The 27,652-nt window shown below is 40.6% G+C and overlaps 1 protein-coding gene across 1 annotated transcript; it reads left to right on the top strand.

The window, feature by feature from the left end:
• The first annotated feature begins 4,177 nt into the window (after positions 1-4,177).
• Positions 4,178-26,243, top strand: LOC125304992 (transmembrane channel-like protein 2-A). The gene is given in 22 exon segments (XM_048259571.1): positions 4,178-4,470; positions 4,849-4,890; positions 5,252-5,550; positions 5,583-5,605; positions 5,715-5,864; positions 6,563-6,656; positions 6,751-6,832; positions 7,217-7,323; positions 7,412-7,510; positions 7,769-7,776; positions 7,838-7,975; positions 8,098-8,245; positions 8,762-8,950; positions 9,196-9,375; positions 9,733-9,891; positions 12,395-12,523; positions 12,895-12,962; positions 13,094-13,333; positions 22,033-22,158; positions 23,993-24,071; positions 24,310-24,433; positions 25,580-26,243. Coding segments are annotated over 22 exon segments (2,736 nt in total). The 5' UTR covers positions 4,178-4,433; the 3' UTR covers positions 25,795-26,243.
• Positions 26,244-27,652: the final 1,409 nt, after the last annotated feature.

Genomic DNA, 27,652 nt, shown 5'->3' with positions numbered 1-27,652 from the left:
GTCGTAGACCTACAGTGATAGGTCAGTGTATATGCAGACATCCCAAGTCCCGGGAGTCTCCCGCATATTGATAGCGGCATCCTGACGCCCGCAAATTAGATAAAATCTCCCGGAATCTAGAGTGAGCATCAAGATGCTGCGATGCGAGACCGCTGCGGTGCATCTGAGTGTAGCTGCATTAACGGCGGGGAGAGAGAGAGGGGTGGTGTGTGTGTGTCTGAGCGCATCCAAGACAGAGAGCATCCTGATTGGCCTGTTTCGCTAAACCAACCAATCAGTTTTCAGTGTAGGCGGGCTTTTATCTCTTTTCTTCCGAACTTAATTAATCAGTTCAGGAGCGTCATGGCAGAGCCTCAAAAAAAGGAAAATGTAAGACCCATTTCAAAGTGTAGGCTACCCTTGTCTCATAAGAGTAAAACATAATGATAGGCCTAGTCTTGCACACTGCACTGTTTGTAACAGTGACTTTAGCATTGCCCATGGCGGGTTAAATGATTGCAAAAAACATGTTGAGGTGAGTTTAACAAGTGTCAATTCATGTGCATATTATTCAGGCCTATAGCCTACTAGTTGCCAAGGCTACATGAAAAGACCAAACTATCTACATATTTTATTTTCACAATTTCTATCTATAGGCCTTCCTTTATATGTTGTACTGAACATATTAATCTGTATTTAAGTAGGCTAAATTTTTTTTTTTTTTTTTTTTTTGGGGCCCGTGATACCTCCCTGAAATGACTTTTGGCAGGTTGGGATGTCTGTATATGTAACGAGTGTAGTTAGCAGTCTGCAATGTTTATATTGCGGGTTACACTCGGTGTGCAGTGGAGAGACTCGATTGGCAGGAAAATAGCCTACCTATGCAGTCAGTAAGAGAATGCTAGCACACTATGTCACACACGACTTGCGTTGCGTTGCTCTGCGCAGAGGGTACTTAGCTGAGGCGGGAGGGAGCGGGAAATCTTCTCTGGAATACCACTGTACAAACGTCGGGGGCAACAATCCAGGGTAAAATAACAAAACGGACAAAGACGTATAGCGACAACACGGACTACACTATACTAGACACTGTTGCCCTAGTCTAAACAGTTTTACTTCGTAAACGACTCGTCTCCCTTCTTCAGTGTGCTAGTTGGTTAGCTGCTAGCTCCACCACAGCAACAGTTGATGATTCACTCACGTTAGCAGCCTCCACCATAACTTGGCTGTGCTAACTGGTTAGCTCCACCACAGTAACAGGGTTGCCAACTCTCACACATATGGCGTGACACTCACGCTTTCAGCACCAATCTCACGCCAAATCCATCCTTTTTTTTGCAATCCGTTCATTTTTTGTTGATGACTATACTAGACCACAGCATTGTTTCTAAATGACAGGAGACCAGTTTAAGGCATTTAGACCAACAGCAGTAACCTGACTCTTGCCAGATGAATTTCGTTCCGCCTAGCTCCACTCATCCATCTGGGATCGATCCATTGGAGTGTTGCTTCAGAAGGCTGGGCCTTATTAAAAAATCCTTGCATAAGATTGGATAAGCCACTTGTCCGTCATCTATTGACGTGCTACTTCAACCACTCACATCGAAGCCAACCCGTGACGCTGAGAACAGTCTCACAGTTGCTTCTACGCTACGTAACATCTATGAAACTCCCGCCCTGCGTCCTGATTGGCTCTACCATACAATCTCGTGCCGAAATCACTCTCAATGGAACCGATCCCATATGGATGTGAGTAGAGCTAGGCGGAGCTAGGCTGAACGAAATTCATCTGGCGAGAGTCAGGTTACAACAGCAGCATAGTTTTCTCTGATGGTTGATTCGCTGACTAGGCTTCTTTAATCCGGTCCGCGACACGTTCGGAACACACTGCTATTTAGACATGAGCAGACAGACACAAAGTGTGGCCGCCCATTCATCTCTGTTGAACTACTCGCGAAGTAGCCCAGACATCACAAGAAAGAACTTTTTCTTATCTTTTATACGGTGCTATAGCCGCTTGCTGTGATAAACAGTTCGCAAGAAAATTCACTTTCAAGAAATAATCATATTACTCTATAGCGATCATCTCAATTCATATAGGTGGAATATCTCACAAACTTTTTGTTCAACACATGACAAACCGTAAACAGGAATAAACAACAAACCTTACCGAACACAAAGGTGTAATGCAATCCTCTGTACAATAAGCCGTTCCAGAGTAATCCGGTTTTGAAATGGTCACAAATTTCTATATGGTCTCCAACTTTGGGCTTTAAGTGTCTTAAAACTGAGCTGTGCTTAAATACCTATATATCTGTAAATATTAAAATCAGAGGATATACAGCTCATGGCTAAGAGTTTGTCGATGTAGCCATAATGATTTATTTTCACAAAATGCTGCATGCATGTATTTAGGCCTACGTGTCTTAAAAAAGTGTGCTTAAATTGGTCAATGCATGATTTCATAACAGGCTAAATAGAAAATAAATGTTAAATGTTAAATATAGCCTAGACATCATATTAAAATTAGATGATGTAGGCTAGTATAGAGTTATAGCATGAAGGGCAGGCCAATTATGAATTGCTGAGCTACTACCATTTTCAGGTGGACAGGGGGGCCCTTTTCATGTCTGTGCCCAGGGGCCCAGTGGCTCATAATTCTTCCATGGCACGGGGTAAAAACACTGGTCTTGTTTCAATAAATTACTTATACATTTTGAAGAAACTTTTTTTACATTTTTTTAGATAAATCAGGGATTAGGCTATACATAGCAAAAGAGTGAGGGCTGACATTTTTAAAATTAGGTTTAGGGAAAAATTGAACGCAACACACTATGACATACTATGATATCACAAAATCTCACTCCAGCCAAACACCCAAAGTCCCTTCAGTAGCCTAACGGTTGATTCACTCACGTTATCAGCTTTCACTCCGTCGACCCGTCCTCTTTGGAAAGTGGTCTCGAATCTTCCTCCTTCTTTAAAGCAAGATCAGACCGCATTAACCGGCACTTAGGGCGCAACTATTACGAAAAAGTGGTAAAAGTGACTACTATCATGTAATAACGTGATTCACCCGGCTGCGTTAACGCTCACTCAGTCTTCTCTTCGTCTCTGTCTCCCTCCTCGCGCACGTCCCCCACTCAGCCCCCGTACCCTATCCGTTAGACCGGCACATCCGGGAACTTGACTCGTGACAAACGTTCCCGCCCCTTTCGGGGGGAAAACAAACAACCCCTCTCTTAACTCCAACGCAAATTAGGGTCAATAAACGTAATTCGGAAATCGCAGGAGTAAATAATAACAAAAAATACCACAAATCAATATGACCACTCAATACATAACCACTTTGCCGGTCGTTGACCGTGAAAGATACCTACAAAAGCTTAATTCAATTAATATAAAAACATGTCCCTTCAGTCTCCCGAGTACGGTCTAATCTTCTTATGGCTGGTAGCCATAATTTTCTTCTGTCAGGATTTTTTTTGAGGACATGGTAGGCAAAAGAAACTCAGTTCTTAGCTGTGTTCAGTTTTTGTCTACCGGTTCACTCTGGCTTGTTCTGAGGGAATGTTTTCTGTAAACAACCTTTGTGTGACGCGGGTCCGGTTGTAAGTATGCCCGTACCTCTGCTCTGATTGGCTAATAGCTTTTTTTTTAGGCATTCTGTCCTTAACTACAACCTTGTAGTGATATTACGAGTGTTCAGTTTTTGTTCAGCGTTTCTGTAAATTGTTACCCCGCCATCGGTGAAACCTTTAAGTCTTCTTGTGTTTGTAAAATGTGCTGAATTGGCTTCCACATGGTCCACATTGATCTGTAAGTTTACATATTTTTACAAGTTTACAAAGCCATTTGCCCCATGTCATGAGACTAGCCTAACATGTGCTGAAACTTAACACCTTTGAGCACTGTGTGCTTGATTGTGGTTAACAGTCTCTATTTGGAAACCCAAGCCTCCATTAAATCTTTAAGTAGGCTAGGTTCTTCTTGTGACAGCTGTGGTTTTTGGGATAGTGTGACCAGACGAGTGAGAGTGGGTCTGCAGGTTTAAAAGATCGGGTGGACCGTATAACCGTTTTCGAGGTCTCGGTGTGGAGTCACTCAGCATGGTGTTGCCACTAAGTCTTTTATATCATGCCAGGTCATCTCCCTGATATCAGGCCCTTTTAAGCTAAAGGAAAATACCTTTCACTTATTGGTGGTATATTTCAGATGCCTTCACGTTCTAAATGTGTTGCTCTTCAGAAAATACGTTTTTTTTCCAAGTGATTTGGGATTTTGTACCAGCAAGCAGGTGACATGTTCGCTCTCTGTAAGTTTTGCACACTCTTTTGTGTGTGAGGTCATTAAGCGTCGTCATGGCGACTGGGAGTCGGTAACATGATGGCAGAACTGAGCCCTGAGGTGCCTCACCGAAATTCCAGAACAGATCATCAGAGAAACGACACAGAATGCCGCGAAGAGAAACAGCAAGGAAATTGGAGGATGGTGAGTGAAGCATAATATGATGTGCAACCTGAGCTGAAATTAGTTACTGTTAAGGTGAAAATCAAACATTTAATTGAGATATTTTACATTTTAACTTTTTGTCTTATTTGACTATATGACTATGATTTGAGTATGAAAATGTGTTATTGTCATGGAAGTGTCAGAATAACAGATAATAGTAGATTATTTGTTACTGATTGTTGTTATTATTTAATTTTTTTATATATAAATTGTAATTATTGTAATTGACCATTCTAAATGACTTGTTAGTGTACACAATGTTGCATTACATTTTATGAAAGAGACTAATTTAGTTATGACTTGTTTCAAGCTGACCATTTCACTGGTATGTTCTGTGTTCCGCTAACCTGACTGCAGTGGGAATAGATATTGACGGCGAAGTGGAAACCGGGAGTGAGGGTGAGTTCAGATGATTGTGAACAGATGGATTGGTGAACACGATGAGCATTGTGTTTATGACCTGCTATGTATGTGTGTGTGAGAACCTGTTTCTAAAGTGAGTATGTCTCAGTGACTGTCATCTGATATGGGTGGTTCCCTCATGATTACCTGTGGCACAAATTTAAGCAGTAAAGGTTTAAGTTTAGTTGGTGAATGATCACCTACAGAATGTGTTTCTGGAATGAGTTTACTGAGGATGTTTTGACTCTCCTCTGATACAGTATTAAGAGGTTGTTTCTTGATGATTTTGCAATAGTTTTGTTGACTTTGTTGAGATTATAGGTTTAGTTGGTGAATGTCCATTTTTATGCATGCAGAGGACACCAAACCCAAGGCCAATGGTAGAGGAAGGCAAGCCGCGGGCAGAAGGGGCAAAAGATGGAGAGCGAAGATGCAGAGGATGATGAAGACAAAGAGGACGAAGCTCCTCGGAACAAACGAGCGGCCAACAGGAGGAAGGCGGGAAAGAAGGCCAAGGACACTGAGGACGAAAGCGAAGGGGAGTCCAAGGCAGGGGGCAGAGGGAGGAACAAGAAGGGGGGAGGGAAAAAAGGGAAGGAGGAGCAGAAGGGCAAAGGGAAAGGAAAAGACGATGATAAAGAGGAGCAAAAGGGCAAAGTGAAAGGAAAAGGGAAAGACGATAAAAAAAGAAGAAGAAAGGCAATGGAAGCAGGTACAACACCATCTAACTGGGGTGAATTGTTAACAGGGTATTCATGAAATGTGTGGTGAAAAGAGAAATGTAAATGTATTGACCGTGTCCCTCCCTTTTCTCATAAAAGCTCGGACTCCAAGACCGATTCTGAAGAGGAGGAGTCCATGTCCGAAGGAGAGTTGGCCCGACTCACAGAGGAGGTGGAGGAGAAGAAGAAGCTCATTGCCAACATCAGAACCAAGCCATGGCGGATGAGACGCCGCCTGACAGTTCTCAAGTAATGCACCATGGTGATAAAAAGCGGAATCCATGCCAAAATCAGTGGTGTTGTGAAGACATACAGGTTTAGGTGGTGGTGTCATTAGGTTATTATTCAAATTGTCTGTTTGAAGACTGTGTTCAAATAGTCTATTTGTGTGCAACTAGTTTGTTAAAGATGATTAACATTATTTCAAACATAAAGTGGTTGGTTGGTTCTGGTTGCAAATGAATTTAAACAGTTTTCAGTCAATATCAGATATGCTCTGAATAGAATGATGCAAACCACTTGTGAGAAAGCAGTTATCAGCGGAAACCCTTGATGAAGTAGAAACTTCAAAGAAGTCACATTCTTATTTCAGAACATCAGGTAAAATGGCACAAAGTAGGGGAAGTAAGGGAAATAGAAGGTGTGAAGGCAGATAGACACACAAAAAAAAAAAAACGAGAAGAAGATAGACAATATCTAGAAATGAGAAAGAATTCTCAGAAAGTCAAATTCTATTCTTAGAAGATATGCTGACAAAAGCAGAGGAAATAAGACAGGTGCTGGGTATGCAAGAAAGAATTAAATAAAGTTAAAAAAAAGTCAAATGCATAATGGCAAATAGCTTTACATGCAAACCTTGGCATAGATTAGATGTCATCATTCTCCAGCATTAAAACCTAAAATATATAACTGCACTAAATATTGTGATTTTAATTGTGTATTTCCAGAGAGTCCCAGGAGTTTGTGGACAAATTTGAAGGTGCTCTGGGGGGGAAAGGCAAAGGAAGGGCATGGTTTGCCTACAAAATGATGATGAAGAAGGTAACAACATGTGTCCCTGTCAAACAATGATTTTTTGTTTTGTGAGAACTGACATATTTAGTTGGTAATTTCCTTATGCCTTATTGGTTTACAGAAATGGATCAAGTTTCAGAAAGATTTTGAAAATTTCAGGACATCCTGCATACCATGGGATAGGAAGATCAAAGAAGTGGAAAGTAATTGTTTTCCTAAACTTATTGTGCACTATTTGTCATGTTATTGTGACTAAAATGGCACAGAGAGTGTGTCATGGAATTAGACTCAGTCAATATCCCTCTCATATAGAATAACCGATTCACTTATTTGAAAAGAAGAAGATAACTGATAGAACTTATTTGAGGGAGAAAATATGACGGAAAGTACACAAAACATACTGCAATCATGTGGAGAACTGTGGTACATCAACAATGTTAGCGCCCTTAACAATTGTACATCTTTGTTCAATGCGTTGCATGAAATATTTACCTCTGCATAAAACATTTAGCTAATTTACTGAGGTAAATTTGCAGAAATTGGCTTGGATGCACTTTAATCCTATGTATTTGTGACTGGGTCTCCAGGTCACTTTGGGTCATCGGTGGCCTCCTACTTCATATTCTTGCGGTGGATGTACGGTCTGAACCTGGTGCTCTTCAGCTTAATGTTTGGGCTTGTGGTCATCCCCGAGGTCAGCAGTCACTCAGAGGTCACATTGTTGCTGTGTAGTGTAGTTTGAATGTATACATTAACATTTCTAATAGGTAATGTGATGACAGGTTCTAATGGGGCTACCATATGGATCCATTCCTCGGAAAACAGTACCTAGAGCTGAACAGCCTACGGCTATGGATTACTCTGTTCTTATGGACTTCAATGTGAGTTAGCTAATACAGAATACTCCATCTAACCATTCTTGTAATTCATAATGCAATTTATATGTATTAGTAACTAATCTATCATAAAGCCCAGACAAATGTCAACATTTCCCATTTTTGTACATTTTAACAAAAAAATGAAACCAGTATATCTGTTCTATATATTATTCAAAAGGTCAAAAAGTGTTGGTTAAACTACATTTGTGGTATGCATCATTTCCACTATTCATCTCTATATATAAATATATATAGTTACAGGGTTACTGGTCAAATACTCAGTTTTAGGCTTTTCTATGGGTGCCGTGGGACTTTTTTAAGTGTCAAAAGTGACCAAAAAGGTTGAAAAACACTGGACCGTTTTACATCTCTATATATAAATGGGCCTCTGAAATTCCGACTGCCACTCTCTTATCTATTGGTAGGGATTGGAATCTTCGGCTACAGCCTCATGGTTGTCATTAGAACGTGAGTCCACCTATAACACCAGTACAGACTGTTGAAGATATTGCATTTTCCTGTAATGTACAGTTAAAGTGGATATAAATTGAAAAGAAAAACATGTATGTTGTCATGTTGTTTCATGTCAGAATGGCTAAAAATCAGGATGTCGGCGGCGGGGATGATGCAGATAATGAGTTCACTTTCTCCTGGAAGATGTTCACCAGCTGGGATTACCTCATCGGAAATCCTGAGACAGCGGATAACAAATACGCCTCAGTCACCACAAGCTTCAAGGCAACAAGACACACACTCACACTGTATTAATAGGACAGTGGTAGTGTAGTGGCTAAGGAGCTGGGCTAGGATACAGTAGCCTGAAAAGATGTGGGCTAGGATGCAGTAGCCTGAAAAGATGTGGGTTCAATTCCCGCCTTCCACTGTTGGGTCCTTGAGCAGGGCACTTACAGTAACCCTGAGTTGCTCTGGGGACAATGGCCCTTGTAATATAATTGACATATGTAAGTCACTTTGAATAAATTAATAAAAGTAAATTATTATTCAGACACATATACTAAAGACATCTGTCAGTATCAGTGATGATGGATAAAACTACAGCTGAATTGGCAAATGACCTTGTTTACTTCATCATTTTATTCACAACATGTAACATTTTGTTATAATCCTTCCTTTTACAAAGTATCCCACAGGAACAACCTCATGTGAAATTTTAAATTGCAGGACTATGATTTTTGTTTTGGTTTTCATATAAGGATAGGCTATGATGTCGCTGTCATTTGTGAACTCTTGCAGGAGTCCATCGTGGACGAGCAAGAGAACCAGAAAGATGAGAACATCCACCTGCGGAGGTTCCTGCGGGTGCTGGCGAACTTCATGATCACCTGCATCCTGGGAGGCAGCGGCTACCTCATCTTCTTTGCGGTCTCGCGGTCACAGGAGTTTGCCAACAGGGATGACATTGGGTGGTACGAGAAAAATGAGGTACTGTGGATAAAACAATTATGATCTAAACATGAGAACACGTGATCTAAAATAAGCAAGGATTCTCCTTTATTTGGACCACTACATTGACCACTGCAACAGCTACCTAAATATATATAAAAATAGGTTTCATCTACTGGTGGCACTCTTAAAGTATAGAATATGAAATTGGTCAAATGATGTTGAATGAATGTGAATGGAATAGCTCATCCTTATGACTTTCCTCTGTTCTCCTGTCGTAACAGGTTGAGATCATCATGTCTTTACTGGGCCTGGTCTGCCCTCCATTGTTTGAAACCATTGCTGAGCTAGAGGAATACCATCCCCGTATTGCCCTCAAATGGCAACTCGGTCGCATATTTGCCCTCTTCCTAGGCAACCTCTACACCTTCCTCTTTGCTCTGTTTGACGAGGTCAACAACAAGGTAAGCCACGGTCACGTGCATGTGTGCATGTGTACATCCATGTGTGTCACATGCATTTCTGAGAACAAGAGCACAGAGAATGCCCCATTACCATGAGTGATGGGACAGCCATGACAGTTTAGCCTGATATTGAGACTCATTAATTTTTAATGAGCAAGAATATAAGACTGGTCTAGCTGTATTGTAGTTGACACCATGCTATGATGTTGCATAATGTAACATTATACAGTAATTTTTTTCACTGTGTTTCATTGAGTATGCTGTCTCACTACAACAATTCCCAGTGACTTTAGTAGATGTGGTAATGACGACTATTCTATTCTATTCTATTTTAGTTAAATGTCTTTTGTCTTGCAGCTTGAGGAGGAAGTACACATTAAGAATAACTCAGTTTGGTTCCTGAAGGAGTACCTAGCCAACTTCTCCATGTACAACAACGACTCTGAGGCCACGGCTCCGCCCATCAACCCTGCTGATGCCATCCGCGGACCGTGTTGGGAGACTAGCGTTGGACTTGTAATTCTAACCATTTAGTTGGCCTCTGACATGCTATCTATTATGTTACTGTTTCTGTCCATTAGAATAGTGATGGGCAAGCTACTTGATGAGTGGTGAGCTAAGCCTACTCTGCAATAAATTCAGCTTCACTACACAGAAGCTACCACCCATACAAATATAGCAAGCTAAGTTACAAACTGTCAAAAGTAGCTTGATAGTAGCTATTTTCAGTTAATCAAACTGCATGCCAAGTCAATGCAATTTTAGTGATCAAAACAACTGTCAGTCAGATAAAGGCTAAAATATGATTGGCATGAGTTATCTAACTGTTTGAACTTTATCAATTATTCCATTCTCCCACCTCTTTCCTACTTAATTCGTTTTGTTAGCTGATTTAAGCTTAATTTTATTCATTGATGCAAAATGGAAAAGTAGGCCTAGTTCAATGAAATTCAATCACCGAACGCGTGTTGGTATGTTTGGATGTCGTTGACGTCTACAGGAACTTTTTTCTTTGGATTACACAGAAGGCATCTGAAAATATATTTATTTTCGTTGGTCTCGACTAAAGTGACGTACCCTACGTCTGAAGGTATGGCCATGGTCTAACATCATGCTCTTCAACGGATCTTGGGGTCTCTGCCATTCTGTCTGTTCCCTCCAGTGTATGTGTGTGTGTGCCGCTGTCTATGGTGTGTTGTCACCGTGAACATTATGGTGCATTCATGGCACTTCGGAATGACAAGGACCGCCCCCGTGGCTACTTTTGGTGCATTCATGGCACTTCGGAATGACAAGGACCGCCCCCGTGGCTACTTTGTTTTTCCCACAGCAAGTGTTCATGTGCTTTGTCGTCGGAATGTGTGACAAACACGGATGCCACAACAAAGGTTAAAACATACACTCACTAATCCTAAATAAACAACTGTATTTGCTTAAAATATAGTGTAAGGCGGCAATGAAAGAAATATATGCAGCTTTCAAGTGACAAAAACGGCAAATTCCCAAGTTCACATTAAAACTGTTGGACATGAAAGGCCACATGGACTACAAACAAACTACAACGTGACGACAAAAGTGATGACGAGCCCCTAACTGGGCAACTCTGTTAGCAAAATCTACCCCCAGTTTCCGACCTCTGACTCACACATTACGTGGCGTGAATGACGCGGAATGATGATGTTTTCACTGGGAAAAAGGTTTTTCTGAAGCCCATGAACGCTAGGTTAGTCTGTATGCCTACGCATGCGCTTGTAGGCTACCCGGCGTGTTGTTGAGAACGCTACTGCGCTACTTGATCAATAAAAGAGCTTAGCTACTGAAAAGTTACTTGGTTTTGTAAATAGCGACGTTACTGCCAAGCTACTGATGTGGTTAAGCTAGTAACGTCGCTACAAGTAGCGACGCTACTGCCCATCACTGAATAACATCAGTTATATTCTCATACCACACACCAAGTCCATTACCTTGAAAGCACTGAAAGGAAATATGGTTTAAAAATGGGCTTACATGTCCACTTAACAGTAAGGACAAAAGAAAGGTTCTATCTTGTTTGTCTGCAACAGTGTCACACACTGGATGTGCACTTGCACAGTCCCAATGAGAATAAAAAAGGCAAGTACAACACAGAGAAGAATATGGTTACAATTAGCAGTGAATGGTTTAAAAGGTTCACCTCACTGCCACTGAATAGGAAACTTTAACAATCAGTTAAAGGCACACCCTTACCCTTATATTTGGTTAAGATCCAATTCAGCAGAGGTTCCCAAATGTAAGACTACTCATCTGACTTTATAAGATTTAATTTCTAAAAATCTTCAGCGACCCACCCAAACATTTATTCACAACTCTGAGATGAGACTAATATAAAGTATTTCCTTATCATTTATTTAATGGAATTTGAATAATTACGCATGTATCGTGATGCAATAAACTAAGCCTATTACAACTACCACTCCATTATAAGACAATTCAGTGTAGCATTACCCATAATCTGACAACCCCATCAAATATGTTTCAGATCAACATCAAATGAACGTCAGTTTGAAGAATAAGCATATATTTCATTTAATTTTATTACTAGGTACTTTTGAATTGGAGCCATTATTTTTTTCAATATTTCAACCTTAATTACAAAATGCAAAATAAATAAAATAAAATAATGTAGGCTACCTCTCACAGCCCATCTGCAACACCTTGATGGTCTACCAGTGGGCCACGGCACACTTTGGGAAACACTGTGTTAGAGGATCGAGGTATAGTGACCCTCTACCTGGTATGAAAATTTAATCAGTACTTAGATACTCTGTGTGAGTGGACACAAACACACACACGGAGGGACTGAGTTACAATACTCTCTGCCCCCACAAGGATAATAAAAAGTAGCATGGACAGTAGTAAACACCCCAATATGATTATTTTAATGATTTCTAATTAAAGGCTAATAATATAAAGCCTATTTCAATCTAAAGTACCTCTTTACCTGTTACCTGTTAATCTAAAGTACTTCTGTCATTCACAGGAGTTTGTGAAGCTGACTGTTTCAGACATCCAGGTGACCTACCTGACTATTCTCATAGGTGACTTCCTACGGGCCTTCATTGTGAGGTTTCTCAACTACTGCTGGTGCTGGGACCTGGAGGCAGGATTTGTGAGTCTTCTTCATAGCAGATTCTGTGAAGAGTTATTATTTTCCTTGGCCATGGAGGAGCACAGTTAAAATCTCTCAAGTACTCTGCATGTTTCTATGACGCTATTTTCAAGGGTTATAGATAACACGTGCTTTGTAATGTACCAGAAGAATCTTTAAGAGAATAATAAATTAGTTTAGTCAATGACATTCTTTGTTAGGTTGGGAGCAAGCCTAAATCAAATCCAACACCCATCATCAATCCTTTTACTGTTTTAATGAGCAAATACATTTCTATGTAAAATACTTCTTTGGAAACTTTGGAACACATTTCAAAATCATGTGTGACATGGGTGCACTTAACTTAACTACTGTACCTTCATACTGTCTAGCCATCATATGGAGAGTTTGATATCAGTGGCAATGTCCTGGGGCTGGTCTTCAATCAAGGAATGATCTGGTAAGTTTTAAAACCCTGAAGCTGAACTTGCTGAACACTTATGCCTAGCTATCTGCATAAGTCTTCCTACAAATTAGTTTTCCATACCCTTGTTTTTATATGATCAATAATCTCCTCTTCAATTCTGTCAGGATGGGTGCATTTTACGCCCCTGGTTTGGTGGGCATCAACGTCTTACGTCTGCTGAGCTCCATGTACTACCAGTGCTGGGCTGTGATGTGCTGTAACGTGCCCCATGAGAGAGTCTTCAAGGCCTCCAAGTCCAACAACTTCTACATGGGCCTCCTCCTCCTCATTCTCTTCCTCAGCCTGCTGCCTGTAGTCTACACCATCATGTCTCTGCCGCCCTCCTTTGATTGTGGTCCTTTCAGGTACAGGATAATGTGTTGGAGTGTGGAGGGAGGAGGGACGTGGTAGTGTAGTGGCTGAGGAACTGAGCTAGCATACAGTAGCCAGACAGGTTGTGGGTTCAAGTTCCTACTGCCACCATTGTGCCCTGAAGCAAGGCACTTAATCCCAAGTTGTTCTGACTGGCCCTTGTAATAATTGACATAAGTCGCTTTGGATAAAAGCATCAGTTTAGTTTAGTTTTAGTTTATTGGTTTATTTAAGACAGGGACCATGTACAAGGTTCATTAATTACGTAGAGTAAAAAGATGGCTTGTACCAGATTATAGCTAATTTCCATCTGCAGTCCCTGGGCAGGTATGAAGAATAAAATAGGATACAATGAAATAGGAACAACAAGCACACACACACGCGCACACACACACAGACACAGACACACACACACACACACACACACACACACACACACAGACACACACACACTCTCAAAAAATATACAGAATAATGATTAGGGCTGACAAGACTGATTACTTAAAATCCATTTTTTCACTTCACATGAGAAAGTATGGAAATCTGTAACACATTTTAGATTACTGGGGAGAGTGTTCCATGCAGCTCTAAAAGAGAAAGCTGATTGCGCAAATGCAGTGCTCCGATTTGGGAGGCTACAATCTCCCCTAGTAATAGATTTGGTGGCTCTGCCTATTCGTTCAGAGCAGGGTTGGACAATTTTTTTAGAGGTGGTGGAGCAGCATTGTGAATTATTTTATGTATTAGGCACATATATGAGGTTTTCGAGGCTAATGTTATACTTGCCCAGTATGGCACAGTGGTGGTACTGAATTGATCTTTTGTCTAGTATTTTCAGAGCTTGTTTGTAAAGTGACCAAATGGATTTCAAGGCAGTCCTGTTAGCCTGGGACCAGCTTGACATACAGTAATGTAAGGTGAGACATAATCATAGCATTTAGGTCTTAGTAGCATCAACAGTTACGAATGTGTCTGAAATGAGCTATACTTCACTGTATTCCCCAGCTTTTTAATGTGTTTTTTAAAAGTGAGTGTAGAGTCTAAAGTCACTCCCAGGTATTTAAACTCCTCAACATTTTTTAAACTTTTTCCCATCTACGTATATGTTTGGAATAGGACTTTGTTTAAATCTATTTCGAAAGAACATGGTGACAGTTTTATCAGTATTTAATGTGAGACAAGAATTGTTTAGCCACTTTGTAACTTTAGTAAGTGTTTGTGTCAATTTGAGGGCAACCTGTCCTGGCTCTTTGCCATGTGTAAACAGGACTGTGTCATCAGCATACATCAAAATCTCCACACAGTCACATACCGATGGGAGATCGTTGATGTATGTGCTGAACAAAAGCGGTCCCAAAATGGAACCTTGCGGTACCCCCATGGAACATGCTCTTAAGGATGATGTTTTATCCTTTATCCTAACACATTGGGCACGACTTAACAAATATGACTCGATCCAGTCTAGTACACTCGGGGACAATTGAAAGCTAGTTAACTTAGGAGTACAGAGTGGTTCACAGTGTCAAAAGCCCTTCGTAGGTCTAAGAACACAGCACCCACTACTCCTCCCTTGTCAAGACTAGCCTTAATGTGTTTAGTAAAATAGCAGCATGCAGTGTCAGTAGAGTGGTTAGCTCTAAAGCCAAACTACATGGGATGCATTCGATTTTTTGCGTTAAAGTGCGCTATTAACTACTCTGACACTGTTTTTTCAACCACCTTAGAGATGGCTGGCAGTATACTAATTGGCCTATAATTGCTGACATCCTGTCTATCCCCTGCTTTAAAGATAGAAGTTACTATTGCTGTTTTGAGAGCATCAGGGAAAATGTTTGGATACTGTTGACAAAATTTGATTTATTTTGACATCTATATGATTAAAATTCAGGAAAGTAGATTTATTGTCTACAACCTTTAGTTGTTGAGGTTCTAATGCATTGCTGCACAATTCTAATACAGAATCAATAAAATAATCATTAAAACTATTGGCAATTATTAAACTATCATTCTGTGAAGTACCATTTATTTTAAGCTATAGGGGTGCACTCTTTTGTCGTTCTATTCCTGAGAGTTGTTCAATGGTTCTCTAATAATTTTGAGTTGCCTTTTGCTTGTGTTATAATTTCAAGGAAATAGTTTGCTTTGGCCTTTCTAAATTGCAATTACTTGTTTCTGAGGCTTTTATATATTAAGCGGTCAGTATCGAGTCCTGACTTTAGGGATTTTTTCAGGGCTACATCCCTTTCCTTAATGAGTTGCCTTAACATGGTTTTAAACCAGGGCAACGTTTGTTTTCGAATGTTTTTTGTATATTTAGATACAAGATATTTAATAGTATCCAATAAGGTTTTGCAGGCCTGTTCACCATTCTTATCCTTCACAACATTAACCCAATTTGTTTGTCTAAATTTATTTTCGAAGTGCTGCATTTTGTTTCTTTGGGATAAGTGAGTTATGATTTTTCCCTTCAGGTATGAGTTATGATTTTTCCCTTCAGGTGTATTCTTATTTCTAAGTCGCTTCTTTGACAGCTGCCTTGTGACCAGGGTGAGATTGTGGTCTGATAATCCAGTGATTAAGTTATATGTTTTTGATATGCGTTCTGTTATTTGTAAAAATTAAGTCCAATAGAGTCTTTGAAGACCTTGTTATCCTTGTTGGATTTTCAAATAGCTGAGTTAAGTGAAATTTATTAGCAATATCCTTAAGCTGTTTCCTTCTTGTTTTATCTATCCAATTCAGATTGAAATCGCCCATTAGTAGCACTTCTTTACCTTTACATGTTTTAAGTATAGCAGACAGTTTATCTAAGAACATATCATTTTCAGATGGTGGTCGATATAGAACAATAACATTGAAAGACATTTCAGGAGAAAGATTAATGGTGACACCAACACATTCAATATCATTAGGCAGGTCAAGCCATTTACACTGAATTGGTTCTTTTACATAGATCATGACGCCACACCCTTTGCCATGCCCATGGTCTCGTCTGAAGACGCGGTATCCTGGGATATTATAAACCCCTGATGGAGTGGATGGATTTAACCACTTTTCGGACAAACACAGATAATCAACATTAGAGTCTGTCAGCAAATGTTAAAGTGCCCATATTATGACTATTTTTCAACAAGTTAAAATAGGTCTATGAGTTCCAGAAAACATGTTTCTGAAGTTGTTTGCTGGAAATAGCTTGTAGGAAAAGATTCTTACCTACCTCTATTACACTCTTTTTCAGTCCCTGTCAAAGTGTGCTGTTTCTGCTGCTCATTACATATTAATGAGCTGCTGCTCACTTACCCACGCCCCACTCCATTAACTGTTACCAGGGTCATTCGTGCCAAATCAACAAATGCCTCCAGCCTAGCCTTGACCATCTTGGCTTTGCTTCATACTTTATGTTAATAATGCTAAATATTACCCAACAACTACTGTGCAAAGGTTTAAGCTTGTATCTACATTATTTTCTGAGATATAGGCTTAAAAAACAGTTGAACTCGTAGGCTTGGTGTGGAGAGGTGGGGTGTTGATTAGCCTATGCAACGTCTGAAACACGGCAATTCAAAATCCCCTAACTATCTACTACACCTAACCTAACTCCTAACTATCTACTTCGTTTAACATAGTATAGCCAGTAGCTAACACTTAGCCTACCATAATCTCTATGTAAACAGGGCTGCCAACTTTTCAAAAAACCTTGGAGTGAGATTTGGTGGGGCCAACCAAAATTGTGATGCGGAAATTTTGGTTTGGCTCATTCAGCATTACAGTACAGTAAAAAAAACATACATCAGTGGCTCTCAGGTGTAGGGACCAGGCATGGACGGACTTTTGGGCCCCTGGGCTCACATGTATTAAGGGCTCCCTACTAATTGTCGCATATGTGGAAGGGGGGTTTGGGGGTCTTCCCCCAGAATTTTTTTCATTTGTTTGATGTGATTTCCTGTATTCTGGTGCATTTTGGTAGCTTAGAAATCTAGACACACCCGAGCGGCAGCAAATTACATATGCTTCCAGGGCTAGTCTAGCAACTCTCCGTTGGCTTGTGAGCTCGAAAAATTAAACTTCTATCAGGCCAATCAAATGGTCTATAGAGTCGTTAGGGGGGCATAACATAATGATTAATGGCACAGTTGCAACATTTTGGCTTGAATTCCCTGCTACTTGAAAACAAAGAAGATGGATATTGCTGTTGGCCAACAGTGTGACACGAGTTAAGCTTGTTTTGAGATGGCAAAAGTTTAAACTAGCCAACTAGCTCGGCTGGTGGGAAAAACGATGGGACTCAGTGCTGTCCTATTGCGTGCAGAGGGAATTTGAAAGACAACCGATTATCCCGCCCCTCGGACTGAGCACTGCGAATCCAGAGTGCCCAGACCCTACATTTTAATGTGGGTCTGGCTCGTCAGGCTAGCATTTTGGGGATGGCCAATACTAAATTCAATCAGATTCATAGCCTACATCCTGATGTGTTGATATTGAGGCAATGATTCCATGCAAAGGCTTGGGCTTCAGGGCCCCCTGACACCTTGGGCCCCTGGGTCTGGGCCCGGAAGGCCCGTGCAGTAATCCATCCCTGGGACCAGGGTCCCAGAGTTAAATGAACATTGGTATCAAAGGGATCTAGCCTACTACTAGGAGCATGGGTGTCGGAGGCATTGTGAAAGTGGGTGGGACATTTCAGAGGGGGGGGGGTATGGGGGTCTTCCCCCAGAATATTTTTTTTGGACTAGATGCAATTTCCTGAATTCTGGTACATTTTAACAGGTTATTTAGATACTTCTATATAACAAAATAAAGCCAGCCTACGAAATTAATAACAAGTAAATCATGCATAATTTAAAAATAACTCAAGGCTACTTGGCTACGCAATAAGGTTTCCATTACAGCACGTTCAATGAACGCATGAAAGCAGATGGTTTGTTTGAAATCCCGACACTCTTTCAACTACATGGAACTTAATAGTGATCATCAAATACCTCCCCAGATTTCAGTGCCCATCAGTCCCAACATTTAACAATATAATCAAATGGTCCAAAAGTAAATTAAATATCAAACTAAACCGAAAATGTCATGCTTTTGAAGGCCTACCAGTATGCCGCTCCAAGAAACGCATGTCTCAAAATAAAACTTGCATAAGAAATAAAGGGCTGTCTCAATACAATCCTGCCCCTAAAGGCCTGTACTTTGTCTTAAGACCCCGGCCATAATTTGAGGATTTACAGTATCTAAGTAGACAAACTGGCTTCAGATATCCAACAGAGTGAATAGAGATTGTGCAGTCTTGGTTAGTGACGTGATGCTGTTAATGGGGAGTTTTACATAGCCTAGCGTAAACCTATAGGTTATTATTTATTTGGTGTACCTTTAAGGCTTTTTACCTTATCAAAAGTGAGGGGGATGACTGATCTCTTCAACACTGCAGAGGATTTGGCGCTTTGGTGTGTGTTTTGTAAGAATTTAAGAAATGTTTGTATATTTTAACTTTTAAATGCATCAATCAGGTGCACTTTCAAAATAAATTCAGAGGTCAGACTTGCTTATTTTTATGGAAATATTTGTGCTGTAGCCTAAGATATTTTGCACTTCAGAATTATAACCATGCACACACAGGTGGAATAGTTATAGTGATATTGCAATAAGTTCACAACCACAAAAACATATGCTACATTTCACAGTTCAGAAATGTTCAGAAATGTGTGTACATTTCAGCACTCCATGAAATTATGCAGAAGTGGTCTGTGGCCTGTGTTATTCAGCTAGTTTATTTAAGATAATATATTGGTCATTGTAATGGCCATAGCCTATAGCCTACATGCTATTCCTTTTTCAGGATGTACCCATATCTGCATGATGTGAATGTTTGCATATGGCTTATGTCAGGCTTTATATCAATATTTGTGTCTCGTTATTTGATTTTCTTCATATTTTTGCATTAATGTCACTAGGAAGCATGCCAATATAAATATATTCATGTATCTGTAATATGATTGGCTGGAACCTGACAATATAAGAACCATGATAGTGGGATAATCTATGGCTGAGCAATTTACAAAAATGTATGTAGGCCTACTGACAAATAGTTTACATTAGAATACATTATAATTTCAGCCCCAATGAGGCTATGTAGAAATGTGTTGCAATTTTAAAAACCGGATTACTCAGGAACCACTTATTGCACAGAGGCATGCTTTATATCCTCGTATTCGGTACGGTTTGCTGTTTATTGTGATATTGGGTTTGCCACGTGTTGTGTGAGTAATGGGTGTGCACTGTGTGCAAAATGCAAATATGATTAGCCTAAATTGCACGTTGGTTCAATGTTAATTTTCTCGCGAACCATATAAAACATATGTATAGGTTTAGTTTAGTTGAACCTCATCTGTCAGGTATTTGACCTACCAGGTTGACACTTCAGCGTGAAAAATACTCAATAACACTCAAAGCATACCTGAAGCCGGGGAAATGCGGGGGAATGAATGCGACTGGGACGGCTTCTGAAGTAGCATCGCAAATGAGAGAAAATTTAGAAAATTCCACAGACAGGGGGTGCTCTTGAACCCTCTCACCGTCTCTGAAAGCATAACCGTGGCTCAACAGGTAGATCTATAGATAGGCTAAACATTTTTCAGGCATTTTTCAGGCATCTGACCGACCGGGTTGACACTTCAGCGTGAGAAATCGGGGGTGTGGCGTGTGAGTGTGTGAAACTAATCAAATGCGTGTGTCTCACGGCCAATGCGTGAGAGTTGGCACCTATGTGTAAAACGGTTAGCTTGCTAGCTAGCTATCTAACAGTGGAACTTCAGTAGCCTACAACATAAGCTTAGCTATCTGTAGGAAATATGTAAGTGATGGAATTAGAATGAATCCCATGAACAAACAGATAACTCTTACACCAACCTTATTTTGTGCCTTTTATTCACGTTTGTTCAACGATTTAGTAAGTATCCTATAAATCCTTTTCCCTGCCCACTTAGATGCAGCTCCATAGGTTTCCATTATATTCACGTAACGTAATTGCCCTAAAAGGAGGTGGTGGGTGGGAATATTGAAATGTTTAAAACTTGTGACGCCAAAAGCCTTGCCGATTTTGACCAGCTCACCCTGGAGGCTGAAGGCAGGATACATCCAGAAACCCTTATCTCACTCAAAACAGCATGGGTGTTTTTTTTTTCAAGTTTGTATGCGTGTGGAAGCACCAGAGACACACAATAACACATCAAATCCCGGAAAAAGTGATTTTTTCCATAATATGGGCACTTTAAAGTTGTTCCGTTTTGGATACTAAACTCTTTATATTTAGATGTCCACCAAAGATCCCTTTGGGTTTTAGCTTCGGATCCCATAGAACTTTAGCATGATTAACACAGGGGCGCCACCAAGGGGTGGCCAGGGATGGCCACGGCCACCACAACATAAACTCTGGCCACCCCTGGCTATGTGGCCGACGGACGCAAAATGTGTCGAAATTCACACCCATTATTCTCTGTTGAATTGCTCACTCAGTACTTATCAAACATAAATTACACAGATATCATGTGAAAGAGCAGAACCTGAGCTTTCCAATGATATTTACAATGTAAAATTAACGTTGGATATACATGGCATTTATAATGATGTTTCCATTGTGCACACAATGCTTAGTGTATCTCCACACCCATTATTCTCGGTGGTATATCTCACAAACACTTTGTTCAAAACATAGCAAACCATATATCAAAATAAACAGCAGACCTTACCGAACACCAGGATATGAAGCATTCCTCTGTATAGTAACATGATTTACAGTACAGTTCAAAATAATGAACTTGGTTTCCTAATCAAATAATCAAAAGTTGGTCATGGCATGCACAGATCAACAGTGCTTTTGAATAGATATTTCTACCAGCATGCTTCAGGTGGCATGGACGCCAGCACAAATTATTTTGACTGTACTTTTAACCCCCATTTTGATGTGCCACCCCAAGACTTACAATGGCCTCCCCTGTCAAAATGTTCTGCTGGCGCCACTGGATTAACAGTCTGAAACATCTTAGTTTTCTGTTGTTTTGTGGCTGCAATGCTGTTAAAGGGATATCAACGTTTGAAGTAAGCAGTCCGCATTTTGACATCCCAGTTTAAGAGCATCGATTTCAGTGTTACCTTGTTCTTTGATGTAATCAAATCGCCGCCACTGGAGAGGTGAATCCCGGCTTCCGCAGCAGGCCCAAGGCCGCCAGGTGTAGTGTAGTAGCGTGCTGGCCATCTCCAAGTCCCAGCGAGTTAGATCAAGTTTGTCTTGAAGCCTACTGTTTCCACCCAGGGTTAAGATGGATGTCACCGCAAAGAAGAAGGATGGTACACAGCATGGTCACAAACCTCCGTTCACCAGGAAATGTTCTCGCTTTTATGCCTGGGCTACAGCGCATCTATATCTACATGCCCAAATCAATAAGTTACAGTTACTGTCTCATACACACGTGTGCACATATATATGCCAACCATGAATTCTTTGTGCTGACGTAGTCATGTTTTTTGTATTCTTCAGTTATCTTTCACTATTCCACCTGAGAATCACTATTACAACTCATAGTTCAGCACATAGAGAGACAGAAAAAAGATGATCAATCAAAAAACAAAACAATGGTGTGGTATGAACCAAAGCTCATTAACACTTCACTTTTGCTGTTCACCTCCATTCCTACTATAGTGGTAAAGCGAAGATGTTTGATGTTGTCATGGAAACAATTGACCTGGACCTGCCGGCCTTCATAGGGACGCTGTTTGGTTATGTGGCAAACCCAGGGCTCATCATACCAGGTGTTCTGCTCATGGTGTAAGTGAATAGACAGTAATGTCTATGAGATGTCAAAACCGCCTCAAGCATCGACATGATCCTACTGCAATATAGTTACACCAAGTGATTAAACCTGACATCCTTTTTCAGAAGTGTTTACAATACAATGTGCAGAGATGAAAGTAGATGCAAAAACTTTTCGTATTACATTTATAAAGTGGACACTTTGCAGTGAAATTGCATGTACTATGTGACACAGACATGAGAGGAGATATATAACTCTTCGGTGATGATCTTTTATGTTAAAATATGTGGAATAAGTGATATTTTTTCTTACAGGCTTGCCATATATTACCTGAACTCTGTAGGAGAAGCCTACAAGAATGCCACCTTGGAGCTGAAAAAGAAGATGCAGATGGCATGTACAAACTTGACTTGCAGTATACTATAATTTTTGACCATGAACAGTAGTCCAGTCAACATCTGGACTAGATGATGGCATTATTATAGTCGTGGTTCCTGTTTTACTGGCTTTGATATTTCAGTTCAGTTCAAAATAATGAACTTGGTTTCCTAATCAAATAATCAAAAGTTGGTCATGGCATGCACAGATCAACAGTGCTTTTGAATAGATATTTCTACCAGCATGCTTCAGGTGGCATGGACGCAGCACAAATTATTTTGACTGTACTTTTAACCCCATTTTGATGTGCCACCCCAAGACTTACAATGGCCTCCCCTGTCAAAATGTTCTGCTGGCGCCACTGGATTAACAGTCTGAAACATCTTAGTTTTCTGTTGTTTTGTGGCTGCAATGCTGTTGTGCGGATATCAACGTTGAAGTAAGCAGTCCGCATTTCGTATTATCCAGTTTAAGAGCATCGATTTCAGTGTTACCTTGTTCTTTGATGTAATCAAATCGCTCGCCACTGGAGAGGTGAATCCCGGCTTCCGCAGCAGGCCCAAGGCCGCCAGGTGTAGTGTAGCCGTGCTGGCCATCTCCAAGTCCCAGCGGAGTTAGATCAAGTTTGTCTTGAAGCCTACTGTTTCCCGACCCAGGGTTAAGATGGATGTCACCGCAAAGAAGAAGGATGGTACACAGCATGGTCACAAACCTCCGTTCACCAGGAAATGTTCTCGCTTTTGCGTACCTGGGCGACAGCGCACGATATCTACATGCCCAAATCAATAAGTTACAGTTACTGTCTCATACACACGTGTGCACATATATATGCCAACCATGAATTCTTTGTGCTGACGTAGTCATGTTTTTTGTATTCTTCAGTTATCTTTCACTATTCCACCTGAGAATCACTATTACAACTCATAGTTCAGCACATAGAGAGACAGAAAAAAGATGATCAATCAAAAAACAAAACAATGGTGTGGTATGAACCAAAGCTCATTAACACTTCACTTTTGCTGTTCACCTCCATTCCTACTATAGTGGTAAAGCGAAGATGTTTGATGTTGTCATGGAAACAATTGACCTGGACCTGCCGGCCTTCATAGGGACGCTGTTTGGTTATGTGGCAAACCCAGGGCTCATCATACCAGGTGTTCTGCTCATGGTGTAAGTGAATAGACAGTAATGTCTATGAGATGTCAAAAACCGTCTCAAGCATCGACATGATCCTACTGCAATATAGTTACACCAAGTGATTAAACCTGACATCCTTTTTCAGAAGTGTTTACAATACAATGTGCAGAGATGAAAGTAGATGCAAAAACTTTTCGTATTACATTTATAAAGTGGACACTTTGCAGTGAAATTGCATGTACTATGTGACACAGACATGAGAGGAGATATATAACTCTTCGGTGATGATCTTTATGTTAAAATATGTGGAATAAGTGATATTTTTTCTTACAGGCTTGCCATATATTACCTGAACTCTGTAGCAGAAGCCTACAAGAATGCCACCTCGGAGCTGAAAAAGAAAATGCAGATGGCATGTACAAACTTGACTTGCAGTATACTATAATTTGTGACCATGAACAGTAGTCCAGTCAACATCTGGACTAGATGATGGCATTATTATAGTCGTGTCCTGTTTTACTCTTTGATATTTCAGTTCAGTTCAAAAAATCTTTTATTTATTAAGCATGTTACTACTAGGAGCACTACATTTTGTGGGCTTGTCTTCATAATAACCTGCCCCAATCTATTTTGAAATTCTCTGTTCGTAGGCCAGAGATGAGGAAAAGAACAGGCGTAACAACAAGAAAAGCACCAACCAGCAACAGCAGGACCTAGAAGACCTGCTCCCAAAGCGATCTCTGGCACCTCCCCCTCCCCCAGAGAACAACACCGGTGAGAATCTCTCAATTAGTTATATGCTACACAACATGAAGACCAAATGGTATAGGACAAAATTCATTAAAAAAAAATGGACAATCTACATTGTAACAAAAAACCCAACTCACTCATAACCCAGTCAAGTCATCTTGTTTTGACTGAGCTTTTATGTTATAAACTTTACACTACATGTCATGTTGACATCATGACTCAGTCAAAGCAACATGGCAATTGGAGTGCGCTGCAATCTTTTTTAAAGTGTATAACTGTAGGGTAAAGCTTTACATGCCTGTTTTGTGTATGTCTAACCATAGATATATATATAATAAAGGCTAGATGTCTCGTCCGCGCTGCTGGCCAATGGAGGTCAATGTCTGCACCTCGCGGCCATCTTGCCACAGTCAGCTCGCTAACTCATAACTGTGTTTTAATGGTGCATACTGTAATAACAGGTAGTGACCTGAAGGTGTCATTGTTATAGCCTGGGGGCATTGTTCTGCCTTTAGTAGAAGAAGAGATATATTTTACATCAGGTACCACAGAGCAAAAGATGGTTGATTACGAAGATACTTCCTGAGAGGCCATTTCCTGTCCCTGGAAATGTATGCAAATAGGGTAGCAGTAGTACACGCCCCGCACGGGTGGGGGGGCACTATTCCCCATTTATGCAGTGATCGGGCTCCCTTTTTAACATTGAGGTCTATGGCAGAATCCAAGAATTTTCCAGAATTTGTCAAAGCCTTATTTTTCTGAGCAATGGATGCACATTTCGGACATGGCATCATGATCTCCAAACCCTCCTCCCCATTTCAGGATGACCCTCCAGTTGGGAGAAAATCAACATTAATGAAGGTGTACACCAAGTTTGTTTTGTACTCCCCATGCATCAACCACGTGAAACCGAGGCGTTCAAACGTCAGTCATACGTCAGTGACACGCCTCTGTGCAGGCGGAGACTGAACCAGAGCCCGTCTCTGACTGAATGAACTAGGTGGTTTCTGAACTAGGACGACCCATCTTGCTACGCCTTAATTATCTTTGACAGAGCCCACCAGATAGCTTGCCTGTGACAAGATGGCCGCCGGTGATGCCGTTAGAGACTCCGCCATAAGACATCTAGCCTTTATTATGTATATCTATGTGTCTAACCTTGTTCATTAGAAAAAAAAGAGGAGAAAGGTGGGAGGGGGACCAGAGTGAAGCCAGGTGCTGCAGGAGGCGTTAACATGCAGAAGGATGTGTCACTGGCATCAGCCAATCCGAACGCTCGAGGGCCAGTGACCCGGGAACCTGCACCTCGGGGACCAGGGGCACTTCCGGGAAACCCACAGGAACGTGGTGAGAAAGGTCGAGGACGAGGTGCCCCAAGACAATAAACTGCCGCAACCCCTCGCTAGTCTGCTAATCGCTGATCCATGTCACTTTTTAAGGAACAGTTGAGTAACATTGCACTTTTAAGAGGTGTAGCGTAAACACTAATCTCCTTTTAAAAGCAATATAAACAGTAAATTAATGTGTGTTGGAAGTCTGAAATGGTGTGATATGTTAAACGACTTTAGATTTTAATGGACATTGTTAGTTTAAGATAAATTGTTGTTATTTTCATGTTGAAAATTGGTATCATTTAAGTAGAAATTCAATATGGCTGAACATTCATTTGATTGTTGACTTATTGTTGAAAACAACTCTAATGTATTATTACCACTGATTTTTTGTCCAGTTTATTATAATCCTGGAAGAGCATTAGCGCATCTTCACTATGGCAAAATAAGCTAGGATGATCTACAAAGCATTTAATTGTTTATTTTTTTTATATTATGTTGTAAACCCAATCTTTATGGTTTCAATAATATTCCCCATTGTAGCCTACTGGGTTAATCTGTATACAGTCATCTACTTGTAACCTTCATTGCCGTTCAAACCCGACCAGTAGGCCCGGCTGAAGTGCCCAGTTAGTTAAAGATGATAGACTACTACATCCTCCCTGTTTTCTTCTATATTAGACCCACTGGCCAGTTTGCCTAAAGGTCAAACAGGTCCACAGATGAAGCATTAACATTTGCTTTGAACACTGCTCTCTCTCATCTGGATAAGAGAGATGTTCTTCATCGACTACAGCTCCGCTTTTAACACCACAGTTCCATCTAGGCTTATCATGAAACTGAGTCCTGAACATCTGTTCCTCCCTGTGCAGTTGGATCCTTGACTTCCTGGCCACTGGCATTAGACCTTAGTGTTTTTTTGCACTTGCCACTTTAGTTTTTGTATGATCTTCTCTTGTCTTCTTTTGTCTTAATGCTCACCCACACTTTATTCTTTAAAGTTGAGCTGGCTCTTGAGCATAATAAATTTAATTTACTGATAAATACTTTTATGAATACATGACAATAAATTTGAACTTGGATTGCCTTAATTAGACTGATTTGTGATCACACATCAAGACATCACTTGGGCTTCTTTACACCAAACCTCACCTAAGCAGGTGGCGATGGATATGGAGGTAAGACGAATAGGCCTAATGGAGTACGTTATAACAGCACCATACGTTATGAAAAGACACAGACAGTCAGGCCGGGAACATGAGCGCAGTGCAACTTCTGACTGCTGCAGGACAACATAGCCTATCACGTCTTTTTTCTGTTCATGTGTTGGAATATGTCACTGTATGTATTCACGCTTTGATCATGGACAGACAAGTAGACAGGTCCTCTGCTGGAAACATTAGGCCTATTTTTGGTCAAAGTTTTCTCCATGGATTCCTGGTCAGAACCCCTATTTCTGATCTGATGAGCATCTGTTGTGTCGACCAGCCATAAACGCTAGATCAAATTCTAGACTCTTTTCCTCAGTGGCTCCTCGTTGGTGGAATGAGTAGCCCAGTGCTCTCTGTTCCTGTGATTGTTTAGGCCCAAAAATTCCCCGTTTTGGGGATATAATTGAATTTTGATCTCTCCTAATGGGCTCATTAAACTGAACACGTATTTAAGCAACTTTCAGTGAAAATGTTGCAAAGTCATCTGCTGACAGTGAAGTAGCTGATGGCAGTGGTGGAGGATTGAGAAGAGACTTGAAAGTTGAAAAAAGTTTTCTACTGTCAGCTGCGCTCTCAATCTTGCTCTGATAGAATGTATTTTTTGCAAGTGTAACAGTGAATGAAAAAGATGATAGCAAAGACTGGTAGTTACTAAGATCATTTCCATCTCTGGATTTACCTCATTTTCTCTCAGCAGCTCT

This window comes from Alosa alosa, chromosome 12, assembly GCF_017589495.1.
Source record: "Alosa alosa isolate M-15738 ecotype Scorff River chromosome 12, AALO_Geno_1.1, whole genome shotgun sequence".
Classification (NCBI taxonomy): Eukaryota; Metazoa; Chordata; class Actinopteri; order Clupeiformes; family Clupeidae; genus Alosa; species Alosa alosa.
This window is presented reverse-complemented; position numbering and strand designations above follow the sequence as displayed.